The following is a 20813-nucleotide window of genomic DNA, read 5'->3' on the forward strand; positions in this document are numbered from 1 at the left end:
AAAGAAATTAAATCCTCTGAATCTGGCGCAGATTACAAACTGCAGATTATTTGAGAATACTGATATATAAGCTATAATATAACATCCATATGTTTTCAGGTTGTGTGGTTTGGATTTTGTTGTACCTGTTGGTTATGTGGATAATATGCGACCTACAGCCCACGTTTTGATTAGACATATACGTACATGTAAGGCTTTGAAGGTGTGGGTGTTATTTAGTAGGCTCAGGGGTGTTTGTAGTATTAGGTTTGTGTTAATGTCCAGTGAAATATGGAGCATCATTTTGTGTTGTTGGTAGTGTGTGCAGTGCAGGGAAACATGTTCGGGAGTCATGTGTCTTTTAATGTGTGTAATGTGGAAGAACATATATACAACATTATAACTAAAGATAGTTTCTCAACTGGTCACGTGACAGTTTCAGGTTTTTCACATTGGTGTATAGTCTCATTGGTCACCCAAGATAGCACACCTGAGAAATATTTACATGGTGTTCACCATTCTTTAAATGGGAACCTTTGTCGGGTGGTCCTAGCAGTGTTGCCACTAGTTATACCTGATATAACTGACCATCAAGTGAATCATGACATGGCTTATAGCGAGGGTGTAATCGCTGTATTTCCTAAACATACTTAGAGGTCAAGCGGATCTTCATTGTTGCATAAGAAATATAGTAAGAAGTAAATCGTCAGATTTTTATAGCAATGGCACAGTAGATTTGATTTGTTTACGGATCCAAATAAATCAAATGTGTTTTTTTTCAATATCATAGGTCAATAGACATCACTTTGTTACATGACATGATTAAATGTCGAGGTAAAATGCCACAGCAAAAGGATCAAATTGGACCAGTCATCATACAACCACGCATCAGAAAATCCGAAAAAGCTTACACTGATGAAATACCTTATTACAATCAGGCAAGAACTACCTGAGATATTTCAAATAATGACATCTGATGGGCATCCACCGTTCATATCGTCTCACTGTTAAGGTTGAAGAAATTTTGCCAAGGTAGACAGCTGCCCAGTGACGGTGTCCATCACGGTCGAGGGGACAGATGATGTCCACCTGGCGTAATTAGGTTATTGGTGCGAAACATTAATCGCTCTGGATCAGTGCCCCTTTGATTTATAATGTTGAATATTTGCAGACACAAGGGATGCAAATTTGAACCTTTGTCGGGTAATATGAGTGGTGTTACTACAGATTATACCTGTTATAAATTCATTAACAGACCGTCAAGTGAATGGTGACAAATAAGAAGGTGTAGGTTTATACCACCAAACATGGGTTACAGCTAAAATATGTCTTGTATGCAATTTTAATTGTTTTGTGTATATGAACGGAACTTCATTGTTACATACGAAATACATATACGCATTTGCTGTGTACTTACGCTAAAACTGCATATCTATCTACCTAATTATATTGATTAGGTGCTTCTAGCAATGGCAATGGTGTTGATTTAGTTTACGGATTCGAATACATCAAATGGGTGTTTCTTAATATCAATGGTCAATATGCATCACATTGTTACATGACAAGAATAAAAAAAATCGAGGTAAAAATCACAGAAACAGGGTCATATTTGACCAGCTTACACTGCTGGGATACTTTATTACAATCAGACCAGAACTTCCCGGCAGAGTTTCACGTAACGGCATATGATGGGCACCCACAGTCTCATTGATGAGGTTGTAGACATTCTGACATGTCCCCAGATCCGTCAACAGGGGCCTATCTACTTTTCATTTCAATCAAATGATTATTCTGTCTGAAGTAGTTAGTGGCTGTATCCTCAAAGGGGATTAAAATATCGTAAAATTATTGTCCTCATAAGAAGTTACGTGAGTCCCCCAAAATGTTAAGTAAATTTCAATTTACCACCTTTTTCATCGTAGAATATGTGTTCTTTTAATGTATGGCTAGATTTGTCTAAACTGCTGGCAACTGAAGGGATGGTGTAAACCCAGCTAGGGTCCTTACAGGAAGCAAATGTACTGTACTTTTATATTGTACCGTTATACTTAGTTTCTTTATGGTTGTTTCAAGTATAAATTTGTGATGGCGTAGTTATTTTACTGTCCTTCGCAGACAGGTGAGTATATAAGTTTGTTTTTATTGCATGTGTACATTTACACATTTACAACTTTCATGGTAAAGATATGGCTGCAATACTGCCGGTGTGACTGTACATTTTAACTCACTCACTCACTGCCTGAAGTAATGGTAAAACGCTCTAAGTTCTCCTTATGATCAACAAACGTCAAACAATAACACTTCAGGCCCCGATTTCTCGAAACAAACTTAAGTCGGAATTTTGAGTTTTTTACTCAAATTTGAGAAAAAGCAGGAAAATGCATTTCCCAGAATGAACTGAAATCGATATTACACTCAAACATAGTTGACAATTTGATGTTGGGTAGATAGGCTACTTAAGTTGTTTGGGCTTTTTTATTAAAATACATTCAGTTCAGTTAAAAAAATCAGCTGTTTCAAATTGTCAAACTCAGTTTGAAATTTGAGTAAAAACTTAAGTTTTTTCGAGAAATCGGGGCCAGGTCTCATAAATACTGAAAGTTTTGCAAGCCCTCAATACTATACACAGTGGAAACCGCCTAAGTAAAGACCGCTTAACTAAACAGACCTGATAAGTAAACACTTTTCTTTGGTCCCGGCAACTTTCTTCATTAATTATCACTATTAGAGTCCGGTTAACTAAACTCGGATAAGTAAACAATACCGCTTAACTAAACGTCTTCTCACGGTCCCTGGAAGTAAATTACTTAACAAAAGAGACTGGATAACTAAATTAGCGATCACCACATAATCCGACATGAGGGGCAGTCGTGTCAGTCTCCAGTCAAACAAACATCCTGTTTACAGCTCGCTGGCGTCAAGCAGTTGACAATACACTGACAACTGGAGGCCATCCCTGATAAGTTGTTCGTTGTTACATATGCATACATATACATGCATATGGTTGTCATTTGCAGGTTTTTATAAGTTTGGATAAGTAAAATACCTGATAAGTAAACAATTTTTGGCAAGTCCCTTGACATTTTACTTATCAGGTTTCCACTGATATAAAACTTTGCAACCGATCGGGCTTACACGGAAAACAGTCGCTTGCTGTGGGCCTAGTCACGGTCGAGGGAGCACCTGTCAGCTTTATGTCCTACTTAGCGGGAACACTAATGGCTCTGGTTCAGTGCCCCTTTAATTAAGACCGTTGCCATGGCGACAAGGTAGAGTGTTAGTGGATCGATTTGCATTTAGACCCGTGTGTGATTGTCATGGAACATCCGATGGGTACTAAGAGACAGGTGTTTATAATAACAACATATTGCCAATGGCAACGCTTAAGACAAACTGAGGTCCTTGGGTTTACCAGGGAGAATAGAAGACGGGGAGTGGTCTCTCCTCGACAAGCATCTTAGGGGTCACGTGACCAGTTTAGCCAATATTGCGGCAGCCTATATTTAGCCTCATTTATTTTTAAGAGCTGATTACATTCGTTGAGTGTTGTGACAACCGAAAACCTACATGTAGATGGAAAGTCACATATTTTGTCACTTCATTTTAAGTCAAATAATTGTTATTAGTGTCAGTATTAGTACAGTAGATTTGTAGTAAAGTTTCAAATCGGCGTATTGTATGTAGCTCACTGGTTTCCATTCTCGGTACCTGAGAGGGTACGCAAGTCCCAAAACTTTCAAAGCTAAATTTAAATTTACCTGATTTTTAAAGCGTAGTATTTTTGTTCTTTTAAAGTTGGCTAAATATTTCCTAAAATCGCCAGCGGCTGAAGGGATGGTGTAAATCCAACTAGGGTCCATGCAGGTAGCAAAGGTACTGTAAGTCCCCATGGTCCCTGGTATGGTGATCTACCTTCAGTTGTTGGTGATCTATAGCCTATTTTTATATTGTGTTGTCCTCTATAGTTAAAATGTTTTAGATTTAATTACTAGTTTTACATTTATATCTGTGATATTCTAGTTGTTTTACTGTCCTTTGTCGACAGCTATTTAAATTGATTACCTTGTTTTCGTCGCTATATGACTGTAATATTGCCTATTCGATGTACAATTTTAACTCACTCACTTACTCCATTCTCGGTACACAGCAAAGAAAGACTACATTCTATCGATAAAACTTCTTTCACATATTCGTTTCATTTTTAGAAGAGAAATATACGTTTAGTTGAAAGGTGTTTGTAGTAATAGTGATAGTTTTATAATTTAATTTTTTTTTGTTAGGGTGTATTTGAGGTTGTGAAAAATGTGACATATCGCCGATCTGTTCTGATCCGCCATTGAAATACTACAGGGCGATGTTTGAGTGCTTTTAGTTATTATTCTAAAACCCTTCTTTCACATACACCTATATTTTTTATGACGGGAATATACCTTCAGTTGAAAGGTATTTGCAAGTAATAGTGATAGTTTCATAATTGTAGAAAAATTGTTAAGGTGTATTTGAGGTTGTGAAAAATGTGACATATCGCCGATCTGTTCTGAACCGCCATTGAAATACTACAGGGCGATGTTTGAGTGCTTTTAGTTATTATTCTAAAACCCTTCTTTCACATACACCTATATTTTTTATGACGGGAATATACCTTCAGTTGAAAGGTATTTGCAAGTAATAGTGATAGTTTCATAATTGTAGAAAAATTGTTAAGGTGTATTTGAGGTTGTGAAAAATGTGACATATCGCCGATCTGTTCTGAACCGCCATTGAAATACTACAGGGCGATGTTTGAGTGCTTTTAGTTATTATTCTAAAACCCTTCTTTCACATACACCTATATTTTTTATGACGGGAATATACCTTCAGTTGAAAGGTATTTGCAAGTAATAGTGATAGTTTCGTAATTGTAGAAAAATTGTTAAGGTGTATTTGAGGTTGTGAAAAATGTGACATATCGCCGATCTGTTCTGATCCGCCATTGAAATACTACAGGGCGATGTTTGCGTGTTTCTAGTTCTTGTTCTAAAACCCTTCTTTCAAATACACCTTTATTTTTTATGACGGGAATATACCTTCAGTGGAGAGGTATTTGCGAGTAATAGTGATAGTTTCATAATTTTAGAAAAATTGTTAAGGTGTATTTGAGGTTGTGAAAAATGTGACATATCGCCGATCTGTTCTGATCCGCCATTGAAATACTACAGGGCGATGTTTGAGTGCTTTTAGTTATTATTCTAAAACCCTTCTTTCACATACACCTTAAATTTTTATGACGGGAATATACCTTCAGTTGAAAGGTATTTGCAAGTAATAGTGATAGTTTCATAATTGTAGAAAAATTGTTAAGGTGTATTTGAGGTTGTGAAAAATGTGACATATCGCCGATCTGTTCTGATCCGCCATTGAAATACTACAGGGCGATGTTTGAGTGCTTTTAGTTATTATTCTAAAACTCTTCTTTCACATACACCTTTAATTTTTATGACGGGAATATACCTTCAGTTGAAAGGTATTTGCAAGTAATAGTGATAGTTTCATAATTTTAGAAAAAGTGTTAGGGTGTATATATGTGTGTGAAAAATATGACATATCGCCGATCTGTTCTGATCCGCCATTGATGCCTGTGATACTTGAGTGTTATAGTTCTAAAACTTCTTTCTTTCTTGTTGATCTCAGTATTTGACAAAACTGGAAAGGTCTTTGCAACGCTTTGTGATAGTTTTAAACTTTCTGTATTTGAGGGGTGTGTGACAGTGTCAGTTAACATTCCGTCAATGTCCATGCCATCCCACACATGCAGAAAGATATCTGAAGGCTAAATTACCAATGTAATAAACGTCTGAAAGTAGATTTTTAAAAAATGACAGCTGGTGTTAACACATGTGTTCTAGCGATAGTTTTGTGTATCAGCGGGGTGTATCATTTATTGTGTATCAGCGGGGTGTATCATTTAGGGGTGTATCATTTATTGTGTATCAGCGGGGTGTATCATTTATTGTGTATCAGCGGGGTGTATCATTTATTGTGTATCAGCGGGGTGTATCATTTATTGTGTATCAACGGGGTGTATCATTTATTGTGTATCAGCGGGGTGTATCATTTTTTGTGTATCAGCGGGGTGTATCATTTATTCTCCATTCATTCACAGATGTATTTCTTTCTTTTTTTTCTTTTTTTTTCTTTATTTCTTTCATTCATTCACATATAATTCTTGCTCTTAATTCTTAATTATTGTCAATCCAAGTCAGAGTTATTAAATCAACGCATCCAGTTATCGATTAAAATATTGCCATAACTGAAATGGCATTTTGCTTCTTAAAGTCCCCTACACGGTAGTCACGCACGGTGGCTGATGACGACCGGCTTGAATTCAAAGCTAAATCATTCCATATTGTCAAAAGTCACATCCCATTCTGTCGCTAGAACTGCACCACATTTTCATGGCTTGTGGACCAATACCATAAGGTTCGATGAACTGTTTGAGAGGCACTCTAAAAGTTGTCAGTAATAGGAATTCACAAGTCTTTAGGGGTAATCAACTGCTTTATTGTACAATGGCGACGTTTCGGTATAGATACCGTTTTCCTGCATTGCAAGCATAATCACTAGTATCCGGTTTCCTCATGCTTGAAAACGTATCTATAGTATCTATACCGTAACGTCGCCATTGTACAATAGAATATAATAGGTTCTATCATTACATCGAAAGCTTTTAGAATGCATGTTATAATCCCTTGTCTTGCACTTCACAGTCCATAACAACTGTCAATTCTTCATCAACTTCGGAAATTGTTCATTCTCTCTTTTCTGGGTCTATTCATGGGGATGTATTTAACATTAACTTCAACTGCGTTAGGCGAAACTACTCGGTAAACACATGTGACGTGATCAAGACGCCGTCAGTTGAAAACGCAGTTGCGTCGGTTCCAACCTCCCAATACAGTTGACACACTTTGACAATCATAAGGTACATTTAACTCACTCACTGAGAATGAGCTTCTTTTTGACATTGTTTTTCACATTAAATGGTGATCATAAGAATCACTTCTTCACGTTCACTGCCCTTGCGCATCTGTCCCTATTCCACCCAGCGCGCCTGGCACTCTGACTGATACTGCCTCTCGTGTTGACTTTGCGCTACGTTCTAAACTTGTTATCGCAAAGAAAATTCTTGTTTATGGAAGATTAAACGTTTATTTACGTCTGAAATATATATTTCTGTCGTTATTTAAACTCAAGGTTGACAAATAACTGTCGATGAAAATTTGCACTTGTTTCATATGCGGATACGGTTACTGTCTGTACATATAGCTAAGGACTTCGCCTCTTTCACTGAGTTTTGCTTTACGCCTCTTTAAGCAATATTCCAGCAATATCACGGCGGGGGACTCCATAAATGGGCTTCACAGGTGATGTGGCCTTATATGAGCAGACATTTCGTTTCGCGTTTAAATGATAATACATATTTCCTCGGTAATAAACAGAATATCATATTCGTAACACATGCTCGAACTCTCAGATCCCAGACCAAGTCTCTCCTTGTCCCAAATACAAACACTGTCCGCTATGGTCACAGATGATTTGCATATGCCGCAAAAACTAACAACAAACCAAAACAAACCACAAAACCAAACCACAAAATAACCCGAAACAAACAAAATAGTTTCTGACCGACAGCGGGTTGATCTACTGGCATACCCAAAGGCGGTCATGGTAAATAATCCTGGTGACCAGTTTATGGGTATATTTCATAGGTAAATGCAGCAAATATCAGCACAAAAAATTGTATAAGAGTAAAAGGTGCTTGAAAGGATCGGATGGCTCAGTGAGTGTGGGTAAGTGAACTGGGAATACGCTATGACTGTTAAGAACAATAGATACGAATTGATATGAAGGAAATGTTGCTTGCATTAGGATGACATGACCGACTCATCATTCTGTGATGAGCAAAGAAAGACATCTGGAATAATAGAATTATAAACTTAAGAACTTTCTGGTATGTTGTGTTATTTTAATGATATCTCAACAATAGCTTTGACATATTTCGTATCGTTAATACTATATAACGCACGCCACTTTTAGCAATATTCCAGCAATATCAAGGCGCAGGACACCAGAAATGGGCTTGACACATTGTGCCCATGTGGGCAAACGTACGCAATGTTCACCGAGTGCCATGAGCGTCATCGTACCACAATTGCATGGGTCTGTGAAAACAAGCATACCATAAAAATAATATACATAAACTAAAATCAGGTTACTGAGCTCAGAGCCGCTGTCATCCAGCTGGGATTTATTTTTCGAACCATGGTCCCTAGTATGGTGATGTACCTTCAGTTGTTGGCGATCTATAGCCCATTTTTATACTGCATTGTCCTAATTTGAAATCCAATTTAAGAGAGAGATGCTAGTTATAATTCTTGATACGGTGATATTCTAGTTGGTTTTACTGTCCTTCGTTGACAAGTTTTAAAATTTATGAATTTATAACTTTATTTATTATGAATTTATAACTTTTATTTATTATGAATTATAACTTTTAAAGTCACTATATGGCTGAAATATTGCCAATGTGACAATAAATTTTAACTCACTCACTCACTTCTATTTCTAAGAGAAGCGATGAAAAAGAAAATATAACATGCACATACATGTTAATGACCTGAACATGCAATATAAATGTTCTACTAAATGACATTTTTCTCTTGGAGGAACCTTTCGAAACTCTTCCATCAAACAACGACATTACAAACTCATATTGCAGTACAAACAGTATAGACGAGTTTTCCTTTCCTGCTTGTAAAATATTTCAAACATGTATAGCCTTCATCAGTAACTGGGTTGCAATAATATACATTTCAATCAGTTATTTGGAATGTGTCAGAAAAATAACACTTACAGTTTCGCCATGTTTTAAAACGCTATCCAGTCTCTTGACGTTCGTGCCTAGCAATGACGCTCTTCCCACCTGCCAATAGAAACCACCAGCGGTCCATTCAGAGATCAGTGTTACATTGTTTCGTGAAGTTACGCTTCAGTAGGACGCACAAGCATATGAAACAAAGACGTTTGCTGTGGAGAGCAGTGTGTTGTGCACAACTGCTTTGACATGGGAAGGAGCATCATAAGATGGATACTTGTAGAAATGAAACAAAGAGTTTATAAAAAAAACGACATTAATTTGGAAGCTTCATTTACAGAGAACTACCATTACTGAAACAAAGTATCAGACAAACTTTGACTGCTGCATAAACATGTATATATCTTGGCTTATCCAAACAAACCCAAACCCATGAGAAAACACAATATATTTTATCTTTGTTCCCCATCTACTAGATGATACCAACATCTGTATAGATGCCGCCTTCATCTTCATATATGATATTATAATCGTGCGTAACGTTACCAGGCAGGTTATATCCATGCATGTTGGATTTGTACATACAGCGCACTTTCAAGTTTGTACATAGAGGACGAGTTTGTACATAGAGGACGAATTTGTACATAGAGGATGAGTTTGTACATAGGGGACGAGTTTGTACATAGAGGACGAGTTTGTACATACAAAGTACCACTGTACTCAGAAGGCATGTTTGTATGTACAGGCCAGGTATATGCATAGTTGGTAAGTTCGTCTTTTCAGGGTAGGTTTCCTACACACTTGGTGGGTTTGAGCTTGTCTATAAAACCTACAGTGTATGTGCAAGGTACGTTGTTGGACACAATCTGAAATTTGAGGTTTGTTTTGTTGATGGTGATGTACTGCTGGACAGTACAGCGATGGGAGTAAGCCAGGTGAAGTCCTTCATCAAGTCTGTAAGCTATGTGAAAGTAATACTGTTGAAGATGGGGTACATTTTCTTAGCTGAATGTCCCCGCTCGTCACCCCAAAGCCACACTTCAAGTATGTATCTGTAATATATAGCATCCATATTTCCATTCAATAATTGCCATGCAGACATTTTCAAGTATGTTTAGTTGCATGCATTATGCATTGGAAACAATTCGATTATGTGCTGCTTTTTTATTTTATATGTGCAGTTGATATTTTAGCGAACTGTATGTGTGTCTCATAGGCCAACTGGCTGGTCATTGTAAGGTACATATCTTTATCATGTTTTTAACTGTTTGCTTGTACATTTTTACAATGTCTGACACATTAATAAAATAATGTTCTTCTTCTCCTGCTTGTATTTTGTACCCCACGTCGACATATAACACATGGCGTATTTTTATAATGTTTAGTGTAAACAATTTCCATTGATATAATTTCACGGATGACTACTTTTAAATTTGGAAATTTGCCAGAGTGGTAGGGGGAGCTGAACAACGGGGTGTTTTTGTTAGCATTTGTTTTATGGGTTGTTTTTCAGGTTACTAGTATGTGGTTTGGATTTGAATTATATACAATCGCTCAAAAGTTAAGCACCACCAGAATTTTCTGTCATAGTTGAGATGAACATTACTGTTAAAAAATAGTTGCCACATTAAGTGCAGTAAAAATGTGAAATCTGTATTTGTACGACAGTTAAAGGGTAATACAGATGAAAAATGAAGACATGAATCGAATATTTCACATCTTATTAGCAACATTCCAATGGTGGTATTTTTAAAACAAATTCAGTAGCGTAGAAAGCATGCTCCTGCAAAATAACCAGTCAATTGTTCCTTAGCACAGAGGTGATGAAACGACTTGCAAATCATGGTATGATCTGTCGTTGTACACACAAATGTCTGTCAGTATCGGGTATAACCCCCTCTCGCACGGCTACAAGTTTCAACACGCCGCCTCATGTTGGAAATCAGTCTTGTGATTTGCATTTGAGGAATATTGTTCAATACCTCTTGGAGCGCCTGTGCAAGTTCTGCAAGATTTTGAACACCAGGGACCCTAGCTCGCACCTTACGGACTCAAATGTCCCATAAATGTTCAATGGGATTCAGGTCTGCACTTGGAAGAGTGTCAATGGCGTTACCTTGAAAGTAATCCCTACAGTATGGGATCCATGAAAATGGGACGGCTTGCAAGCGGGCGATTGTCAAAATGAGGTACGACTTCTTTTTCAAGGATCTGATTTTGGTACCTTTGTCCATTGAGGTTGCCTTGGACTTGGAGGAGTGAGTGAGTGAGTGAGTTAATATTTAACGTCACATCGGCAATATCGCAGCCATATCGTGACGATAACAATTTATACAATAAAAAGTGAAATGAGAACATTTGACATTGAAATGGAATATATGTACGTTATAAAAACCTGTCGACGAAGGACAGTAAAACAACTAGAATATCACAATTACAACTAAAACTAGTGTGGAGAGTTAAAACTAATAGCACTATTTGGACAATACAATATAAAAACAGGCTATAGATCGCCAACACCAGAAGGTAGATCACCATACCAGGCCTTGGACTTGGACAAGATCAAGCTTACAATCCTAAGAACAGCTACTGCCGGGATACTTTATTACAATCAGACTAGAACTTCCGGGATATTTTCATGTAACGGTATCTTTTGAGCATCCACCGTTCTTATTGTGTCATTGATTAGGTTGAAGAAATTTTGTCAAGGAGGACAGCTGCCCAGTCTCCCTGTCCGTCACGAGGGGCGTAGCTACCATTGTTAAAGGTCCGGGCTTACACATGATTTTTGCTAAAAAAACCAACATTTATTTTGTAAGTCTTGCCAAAAATACCTACAAACACCTTATCAGAACAATTGAAAAAATGTTAATCCCTCTGTGAATCATATTGACCATAATATTCTTTGACAACAAAGCATAACCAATAAAGTCACCATGTACAGTAGACATGGTATTTTTCATATCCTAGATTTGAACGGTCTCTTTGCAGTGGTGGGGGCGGTGGGCTAGCCTAGTAGTTAAAGCGTTGGCTCGTCACGCCGAAGACCCGGGTTCGAATCCCAACATGGGTACAATGTGTGAAGCCTATTTCTGGTGTCCCCCGCTGTGATGTTGCTGGAATATTGCTAAAAGCGGCGTAAAACTAAACTCAGTCAGTCAGTGATGATTGTTATCTTTGTTTGTTTTTCATTTGTTTATGATTTCATTTTGAAAAAACAAATACTCAATTCATGCTATTGTATCAGTGCAATAAACATACGTAAAAAATGTTTTAAAAAGTCACATTTCAAATGATGTTTCTGTCTGAATTATTGGTAGAACACTCTAAGTTCTTCTTCTTATGATTTCAAAATATCGATAAAGATACAAAATTTTGAAGTAATTGAAATCATCAAACGTCAAACGATAACACCTCAGGTCTCATAAAAAATGAATGTTGGGCAAGCCCTCCAAACAATCTAAATGTGAAGATTCGCACCCTATCGGGCTTAAACGAAAAAAATGGCTTGCTGCGCGCCTGGTCACGGTCGGGGGAGCATCGGTCAGCTGAATAAAAATAATTAATGACTCTGGATCAGTTGCCCTTTCAAAAGTTAAACAAACACATATTACATGTTCAAGACTGTTGCTATGGCGACAAGGAGGAGTGTTGGATCAATTTGCATTAATGCCCTGTGTGTGATTATCATGGAACTTCCCAACCATACTGGGTACTCACGAGACAGGTGTTTATGATAAGAACATATTGCCAAGGACTAGCGATTAAGAAACCCTGTCAACGAAGGAAGTAAAAACAATAGATTAGCACAGATAGAGTTAAAACTAGCTAGCATATATCTTTAAAAGAAGACAATACAATCATTGGGGTATAGATCGCCAACAACTGTTGTGAAACGTGACCTTTAACGTCGTGCTTCGCAATGAAAGTTTCAATGCAGTGAATTGCATAATCATATGACGACGTTTCATATAGGTCCTTGCTAAAGAGTAAATGGTATGTTTGAGCTTGTGTTCTTTGCACGCCTTGTTAAAAAACAACGATTTTAGTTTCAGAGAGATGTACGTAGTTTCTGCTCTCAACAGCATCTATTGACGCTATCAAGTTCATCGCTCAGTTGAACATCAGTGTCAGAATAAAGCAAAAGTAACTGCAGACACATATGTACACCATCATCGTTTATATTTATAATACCTGGCCATTATTCATCAAATACTAGGGCTGCGCAATATTACCGGTTTACCGGTATTTACCGGTTCAGACATGAAATCGATACGTATTGCGATACCCGGATCGAAAACCGGTTTTTCGACATGCATTCGGAAAACTTCGTAACACTCGGAAATCTTCGGATATTTCCGTTTTTCACACCGAAAATCGAGTTAAGTTCGGTTTGAAGTTGTGTTCTTAATTTTTGTTCAAGTGTTTCGCAATGTTTTGGATCTGAATGTTATATATATATTTACTCATTATTGACCAGTGATCCCTGATATGTCCTGACCAGGTCAAGTTGCTGTCTAAAATCTCGGGGCTTTTTTGATAGTGGAGAAACTAGTTCAAACAAGTAACCGCTGTGTTGATATTTTCCATGTTTCCTTCATTTTAACATGATTAAAAGTTTTTATTAAAGTTTAATCAAGCATAGTGATTTTGTTGTGTTTTTGCTTTATAAATCAAGCATTAACTCGATTATAAGTAAGTTTTGTTGAAAAAATTATTCTTGCAACATATTGCAATACGTATCGCAATATATGCTTTCGAATCGCAATATATCGCAATTTGAAAATTCTCTGCAATACCCACCCCTATCAAATACGAAAGACTCAAGATTAGTGATAAAGATAAAGAACAAGTGGGACAGGATACACCCAGGATTCCGCTAAAACCTAACATTACTACATTGTTTATCAGCGACATGGTTATAGGGGTCGGCCCAATGTATCAACATATCTAAGTAATTGCAAAACTGTATCTGAAGAAAAATAATTCAATGCAAGTTTGTTTATCACCTTAAAATTGAAACAACGGAGTTTTATTGTATCGTGACTTCCATGTTGAATAACAAGTAAATGTGATTTACAGTACAACATGTCTTATTTTGTTTTATCTTTGGAACTGAATGTAATATGAATCAGGTATCTTACCTGTAAATGTTACTGTGTAGTAATAATTCTTACAAACTTTATTACAGTGTGAGCGACGTCGGTGTAGGTTCTAACATCGTTATAAAGCAAACATCGTTATAAAGCAAACACGTATTCAAACACGTATAGTCTTCATCAGTAATAGGGTTGACATAATATACATTTCAATTGGTTATTTGGAGTGTGTCAGAAGATCGGATAACACTTACGGTTTCGCCATTTCGTAAAACGCTATACCTTCTCATGGCCTTCGTGCCTAGCACTGACGTTCTCTCACCTGCCTGAAGAAACCACCTCACCAGCGGTGCATACGGAGCTTAGTGCTAATTGCATGTCAAGTGATGCGACAGTAGGATGCACAAACATAATAAATAACACATATGTTGATGAGCGAATGCTTTATAACTACCAGGATGACACACCTCCCCGATATATATATATCAGGTAGGTTTCTACATACAGGGTGCCATTACGTTTTTCCTCCCTGGCTGTCGCGTTCTGATGGGTTCCGTCACGTTTCTCACGTTTTAATCAAGGTTTTGACAAGTTTTTCGCGTTCTGTTAAAACGTTCTACGGTCGGATTTGGAGCACGTTTGTGCCCCCGGTATAAAAATAAGGCCACCCAAGCAATTGCAGCCATTGTATCCCGAGAGACAAGAGCAGCATGAACCCCCAAGATGAAGAAGATTTTGTGTTTGTATGTATGCTGGGGGCATACATCGAGTCCTTGCGTCAACAAGAAGGCCAGCATCAGCTGAAGAGAGGGAATGCCAGAGAACGCAACGTGGTCGCTGGCCCTGTAAACGGCCACAAGCCTGGATTCGTCGAACGGGACGAATCGGCAACCATACAGCCTGGCTTGCCGTGAGAACCGGGACAACATAGGCAGCAAGGGTGAAAAACCGTGACCAAACGCCAAACAAACGGGGACGAACGTGACAAAACTTGAAAGGACCGTGAGATGCCGGGGTAACACATGCCTCCCGTCCCACTACGAACCGTCTGCAAGTTTTGTTACAGCCTATACGTACTGTCACGTTTTGATTCCGTTTTACTACAGCCGACTAGGTTTCTCATTAACAGCCTACTAGGTTTCTCATTAGCAACGTGACTGCCGTGGCAAAATCTTGAACAGTTTGAAAATCTGGCACGGCATCCACGGCAATCACGGACTGTCAGTCTCCCTACGTTGTCTCACGTAAATCCCGTTTTGTCCCCGTTTCATGACGTTTCGGCGAAACGGGGCTGCCGGGGCTACCGTGGCCGCCGGGAACATGGTGTAACCCTAGCATTAAGTTATCAGTTTCAGGAGTTTATTTTAAGAGACCCGTGAAGATCCGGCGTAGAATAGGTCTTCAGCAACCCATGATTGCCACAAAAGAGTACTATGCTTGTCGTAAGAGGCGGCTCACTCACTCATTTAATTTCAAATTTCATTTGATTTCTGTTCTTTAAGTAATTTATATTTTGGTACATCATATAAAGCAAATGGAACATTGGTCTGTAATTTCGTTCTCTTGGTAATATGTTGCTAAGTCGACACACAATGGGAAAATGATCTGTCTCAGTTATGGACATCACATCCATCGAAACTACTAATTGGAACAAAGAAGTTGACACAAGGAAGTAGTCTATTACACTGGTTCCTGACGGCGATACATACGTAAACATTCCATCAATATCGTTTTCCTTTCGACCGTTTACAATATGAACACACATCGTTTTACACACTTCTAAAAGTTGTCTTCCATAATTATTTACCACAGGATCAGGTGATTAACGTGTAAGTGAAAACGTGTCCACAACATACTGGTCATGTATTGGTAGGTAGTCTGTATCATCATCGATAATATAATCCCTCTCTGCTGCCTTGCGAGCATTAAAGCCGCCGCATAATATCAATTTACAGTTGTCACCAAAGTCATGGTATATATGAAGCAACTGATTTTCAAGGGAGCTAATTCCACTGTCATCAGAGTGATTATATACAGGGGACCTCTCTGGGTGGATGTAAACAAAACCTAGGATTACCTGGGACAACATTGGATTTGAATTTATCTGGAAAAGGATACAGTTTTTCCATGTAGCATACACCCTCCTGATAAATGAAGATATAGACTTATTGATTCCTCCCCCCCCCCGAGAATCTCCCTCGTAGTTCAAGTCTTCGTGCATCACTGATAAAGATATCATAACCATCAAAAATAGCCTTCAAATCATATAGCTTTAAAGCATCAATACACATTGTTTCAATCATTGAAAATATGTCAATTGTTTTCAGAAAAAACCCAAAGTCGGCACAAAGTACCTTAGATTTTAAGCCATGTATGTTAAACTTTCCTTACAACATGGTACAGTCAGAATGTCTGAAAAAAACTGTTGGGCTAAATTGGGGCCAGTGCCGCGATCCTATTCCGTCGACGTAGCACACTGTTCTTCCATTTGTGATGTTTTTGAGGGAGTGGTTTGCCTTGGTACCCAATGACGACGTTTGCCAATCCTACGCACGTCACCAGTATCACTTTCAGAAACAAAACCGTCACCACTGATGATCAGTTTATCATAACTCAGAAAAGCGGTCTTCCCTTCATCTCTAGCCTACTGCATAAATGGGAATAATTGGGATCTCATTCTGCGTACACGTTCAGTAAAATCATCCGAAACCCGAAACATTTTATGGCCCTTTAGTATTTTCTTACCTGTGCCAAGATCAAAACTCTTGTCTTTGAAGAAGGTGAATTTCACAATGACGGGTTTGATTCCCGACTTTGATGGGAGACGAGGCGCTCTTTCAAATGATATATCAGCTGGATCAATCTTCAAAACATCTTTCACAAAGTCTCTGACATTATTTTCACACTCCTCCTATGTTTCACCCTGTTTTCCTTTAATGCCATGAAACAGTAGGTTATTTCGCCTAGACTATGCTTCTAGAGTATCAATTTATGAGTCCATAGTTTCCAACTTCTTCTTCAAGACAGTATTTTCCTCGGATAGTGAAACTAACTTCTTGTTGAACTCGGATGTGAACAAATCAAATTTATTGTTGAGGGAGGTAAGCTCTGATTTGATAGCTTGCAGTGTTATAGTCGAGTTTGTCCACCACCTCGTTGCCCTGGTCCTGGTCCTGGGTTGGATTCCACATCCCCTGATACAAGCAGCAGTGTCAGAAAGAGCAGTGCAATCCTAAAGCACAAACGGGTACCTGCAAGTATCGCTATACCGTGATGTTTACGTGTCGGTCGCCTCCCGCACGGACAGAATATCCCGATTCTGCACCTCCAAAGCTCAACGGGAATGCCCATTTCCAGCCAGACGGTTCTTGGGTTGTCCTTGAAGTATGATGTATGTACAAAGTTCGTTTAAACGTGGCACTTATTGCTGTAGTCAGCTCGAATTGCAGAGCTCGGTCACACAACAACCAAGACCGGCGATACCACGTGACCCGTAAGAGGTTATGATGCATATCTATCACGTTTCATGCATAACATATCGCACATCAGTACGTAATAGTCGCGTATATGTCATACCCGTTCCTCATGCATGCACAAGGTGCTACGTACATTACTATCCTTATCATTGGACACCATTGTACCTTCCGATGCTTTCTCAACTCCTTGGGGACCATACAGCCTCGCTGTGTGCTAAGTGCTCAGAGAACTAATGGCTCACTTTGTCATGTCTCATGGGTATCCATTTTACAGCTGGGTGGACTGGGACATTGTGGACGGAAGTACCTTGATCATGGATAGCACTCAGATGTTCCAGCCCTGGTGTCAATTGACCAAACATCTTCAAAACCAGATGTCTACGTGGCATGCAAATCAGATATACTCCTATTGGTTAAATATCCATGTGAACAGAAAGTAAATATACCTTTACTCCTGTAAGTTAATTTACTCCATAAGTAAATATACTTCCAGGAGTAAATGTGAGCACGTAAAAAGGCTTTATAAAATTTCATTACAAAATGCAAAATGACTGATTTCTAATATTTCCCTTCTTCGACTTTTACAAAATAACAATTTAATACAACCTTCGTCCGATACTCATAAACAACAAGTTCGACACCACACCAGTCAAAACGATCAAGCTGAATTCAGCGTTTGTTCCATTTTTCAAATGACAAAATGTTACTTTTGCTGTAAAGCATTTGAAAAAAAGAAGTGTTCGAAAAATAGTTCCACGTGGAATCAGCTTCTAAAGTATGTTTGATGGACATTCTAGAAGTTGGTGACTCAAAAATGAAACATACAACTTATGGATGACAAATTCTTATTTATTACATAGAGCGACGTTAAATACTGTGTATATTTATCCCTCTACATCTGGTTGTATTCACTTTTAGCTTTATAACGATGTAAGAATCTACATCAAAACATCACTCTATGCAATAAAAAAGAAGTTGTCATCCTTAAAGTTGTATGTTTCATTTCTAAAGTATGATTTGATTTCAAACTTGTAGAAAAATATTTAATTGCAAACCACAAGCACCTGACTGAAAATGAACACATGTTGTTATACCTTTCAAACACGATGCGGGTCATGTGATTGAGTAGTATATACAATGATTGTCCGAGATCAATTCCAAGAAAGGTTGCTGTAAAGCTTTATTTCATAAATAAAGCTTTATTTCATAAATAAAGCTTTTGTTAGGCCCTTAGATCTCGCCGCCATTGTATATACTACTTTTGAATCCCCAGTTAACTTCCTGGTCACTATGACCGCGAACCAGCACTTTCCTGATCATGTGACACTATGTCGTGTTGACCTCAATGAAACAGTTTAATGTGAATCGCCTATGATCTCTAAGGTGTTCGTAATAAAGGCTTGCTGGGCTTTTCGTACCCCTTGTTCTATGTACTTTTTATTCTCGTCTTCGCTGAAAGCAGACTTACGAGACTTGGACCGGATATCTTGTTTCATCTTACGGTACACGTATCGAGTTCAGAGAGGATTAAACGAAATTCCTCCTCTGAGATCTTACTGTCAGTGAGTGCCGTTGAAATACGCTCACTTACGGTGTTCAGCTTTGCTTTGGCCAGAACCCTGATCTCGTCGTGTTTCAACGCTTTACGATGCAGTCTGCAGGATGAAAACTTAAACACCAACCCTACCACCCCTACAACCCCAGCTGTTATTTCAATGCCCAGCACTATAGGTGCGGCCACGATGGTGGCCAACAACCCAACACCTGCCGCCCCTAGTCCCATGCTGGTTGTCGTAAGGACAGTATCAGCCCCGTCCACGATATTGAAAGCTCTATGATACTTCTTACATAGTGCTTTCCGTGTGTCGCGGTCTTGTTTTAGTTGGCGTTTTACATCACATAACTGTCTCAAGCGGAACCCGTCAATGGTTTCCAGTGTCTTCGCGACTTCCTCTACGACTGGGTACAGACCCATCGTGTACATATAATATATATTACAAGATATATTTTAATTGGTCTCTAGTTAAATAGTCCTCCATGTATTTGAGGCTAATAATGGCTAGGTTCTCATACAGGCCAATACGGGAAAGGTTAATAGGTGGATCTTGTACCACATCAACTATCGGGGGGTCTACTAAGAGGTCCGATTCCGTGTGTATGATCATACGGCAACGTATCTCCCAATAAGGACGTAAGCCACGAGCAGGGTTCCGTTGTTCACGACTTTGTTTAGGTAGTTTCGAACGCATATACAAACGCAGTCCGCTGACATGGCCCACAGAGCTGCGGGACGGGAGTTCATGGGTGCCGTGTCACAACTGCTAGCCAAACACGATACCAAGGTCAGGCGTGGCGCGGCTGGGGCTCATTGCAGCCAAGCCATAGTCGAGAGATTCAATCGGACTTTGACCGAGCGCTTATTCGAGTACCAGTACGTGAGAGAGATGACCAACCCAGAAAAACGATCGACGGAATGGGTAGCGCGGCTACCTCAGGAGGTGTCGGCTATCAACCACGAAACCACCCGTCTCACTGGCAAGAAACCAGCCGATGCTATCAAACTGAAATCAGTGGTGGCTGAGTCGGCTGCACCATCGCGTGGGAAGGAGAAACAGATACCCGATAGGGCCCTCGTGAGGTACCGCTACCAGCCGGGGGAACACGAAGGGGACACTCGGAAACGAGCCACCGATCCAACATGGTCAGTCAAAACTTACAACATAGATAAAGTGGACATCAAAGCTGACGAGCCGAACTTGTATTACTTGAAAGATGGGCCAGGGAGGTTTTTCGTCAGAGAGGAATTATTGGTCATATCATACGGCACAATGTTGCCACCCAAGCAAAATATTTAACACTTACCTTGTCGAGTAATCATAATGGTATCCTGTCAACACGACATAGAGCCATCACATGATCAGGAAAGTGTAAATTCGCGGTCATAGTGACAAGGAAGTTAACTGGGGATTCAAAAGGAATATATACAATGGCGGCGAGATCTAAGGGCCTAACAAAACCTTTATTTATGAAATAAAGCTTTACAGCGACCTTTCTTGGAATTGATTAGAATATTCACCTTCAGTAACCCATGCTTGTCGTAAGAGGCGACTAACGGAATCGGGTGGTTGACACATGTCATCGTATCCCAACAGCGTAAATCGATGCTCATGCTGTTGATCACTGGACTGGCAGGTCCAGACTCGATTATTTACAGACCGTCTTCATATAGCTGTAATATTGCCGAGCGCGGCGTAAAACTAAACTCAATCAACCATTTAGTTGCAAGTTAAATTACTAATGCGGAGAGGTGAGTATTACCATCTGAGCCATAGCTCTGTTACGGACTGATTCCCAGTTAACTTTTTAATCTCAACCTGGGAGTCAGTATCTATTAAAGTTTCCTCG

General features: G+C 39.0%; 1 protein-coding gene across 1 annotated transcript in view; it reads right to left on the bottom strand.

Annotated features, from left to right (window-relative positions):
* LOC124257511 (glycoprotein 3-alpha-L-fucosyltransferase A-like) overlaps positions 1-14197 on the bottom strand; it is a 28776-nt gene extending 14579 nt beyond the window's left edge. The window contains exon 1 of the mRNA XM_046691594.1: positions 14187-14197. Coding sequence (XP_046547550.1) covers positions 14187-14197 — 11 coding nt within the window. The remainder of the gene's footprint in view (positions 1-14186) is intronic.
* Between the last annotated feature and the right edge of the window lie 6616 nt (positions 14198-20813).

The sequence above is a fragment of the Haliotis rubra genome, unplaced genomic scaffold (assembly GCF_003918875.1).
Source record: "Haliotis rubra isolate DU_JTF1 unplaced genomic scaffold, ASM391887v1 Scf663, whole genome shotgun sequence".
Lineage (NCBI taxonomy): Eukaryota > Metazoa > Mollusca > Gastropoda > Lepetellida > Haliotidae > Haliotis > Haliotis rubra.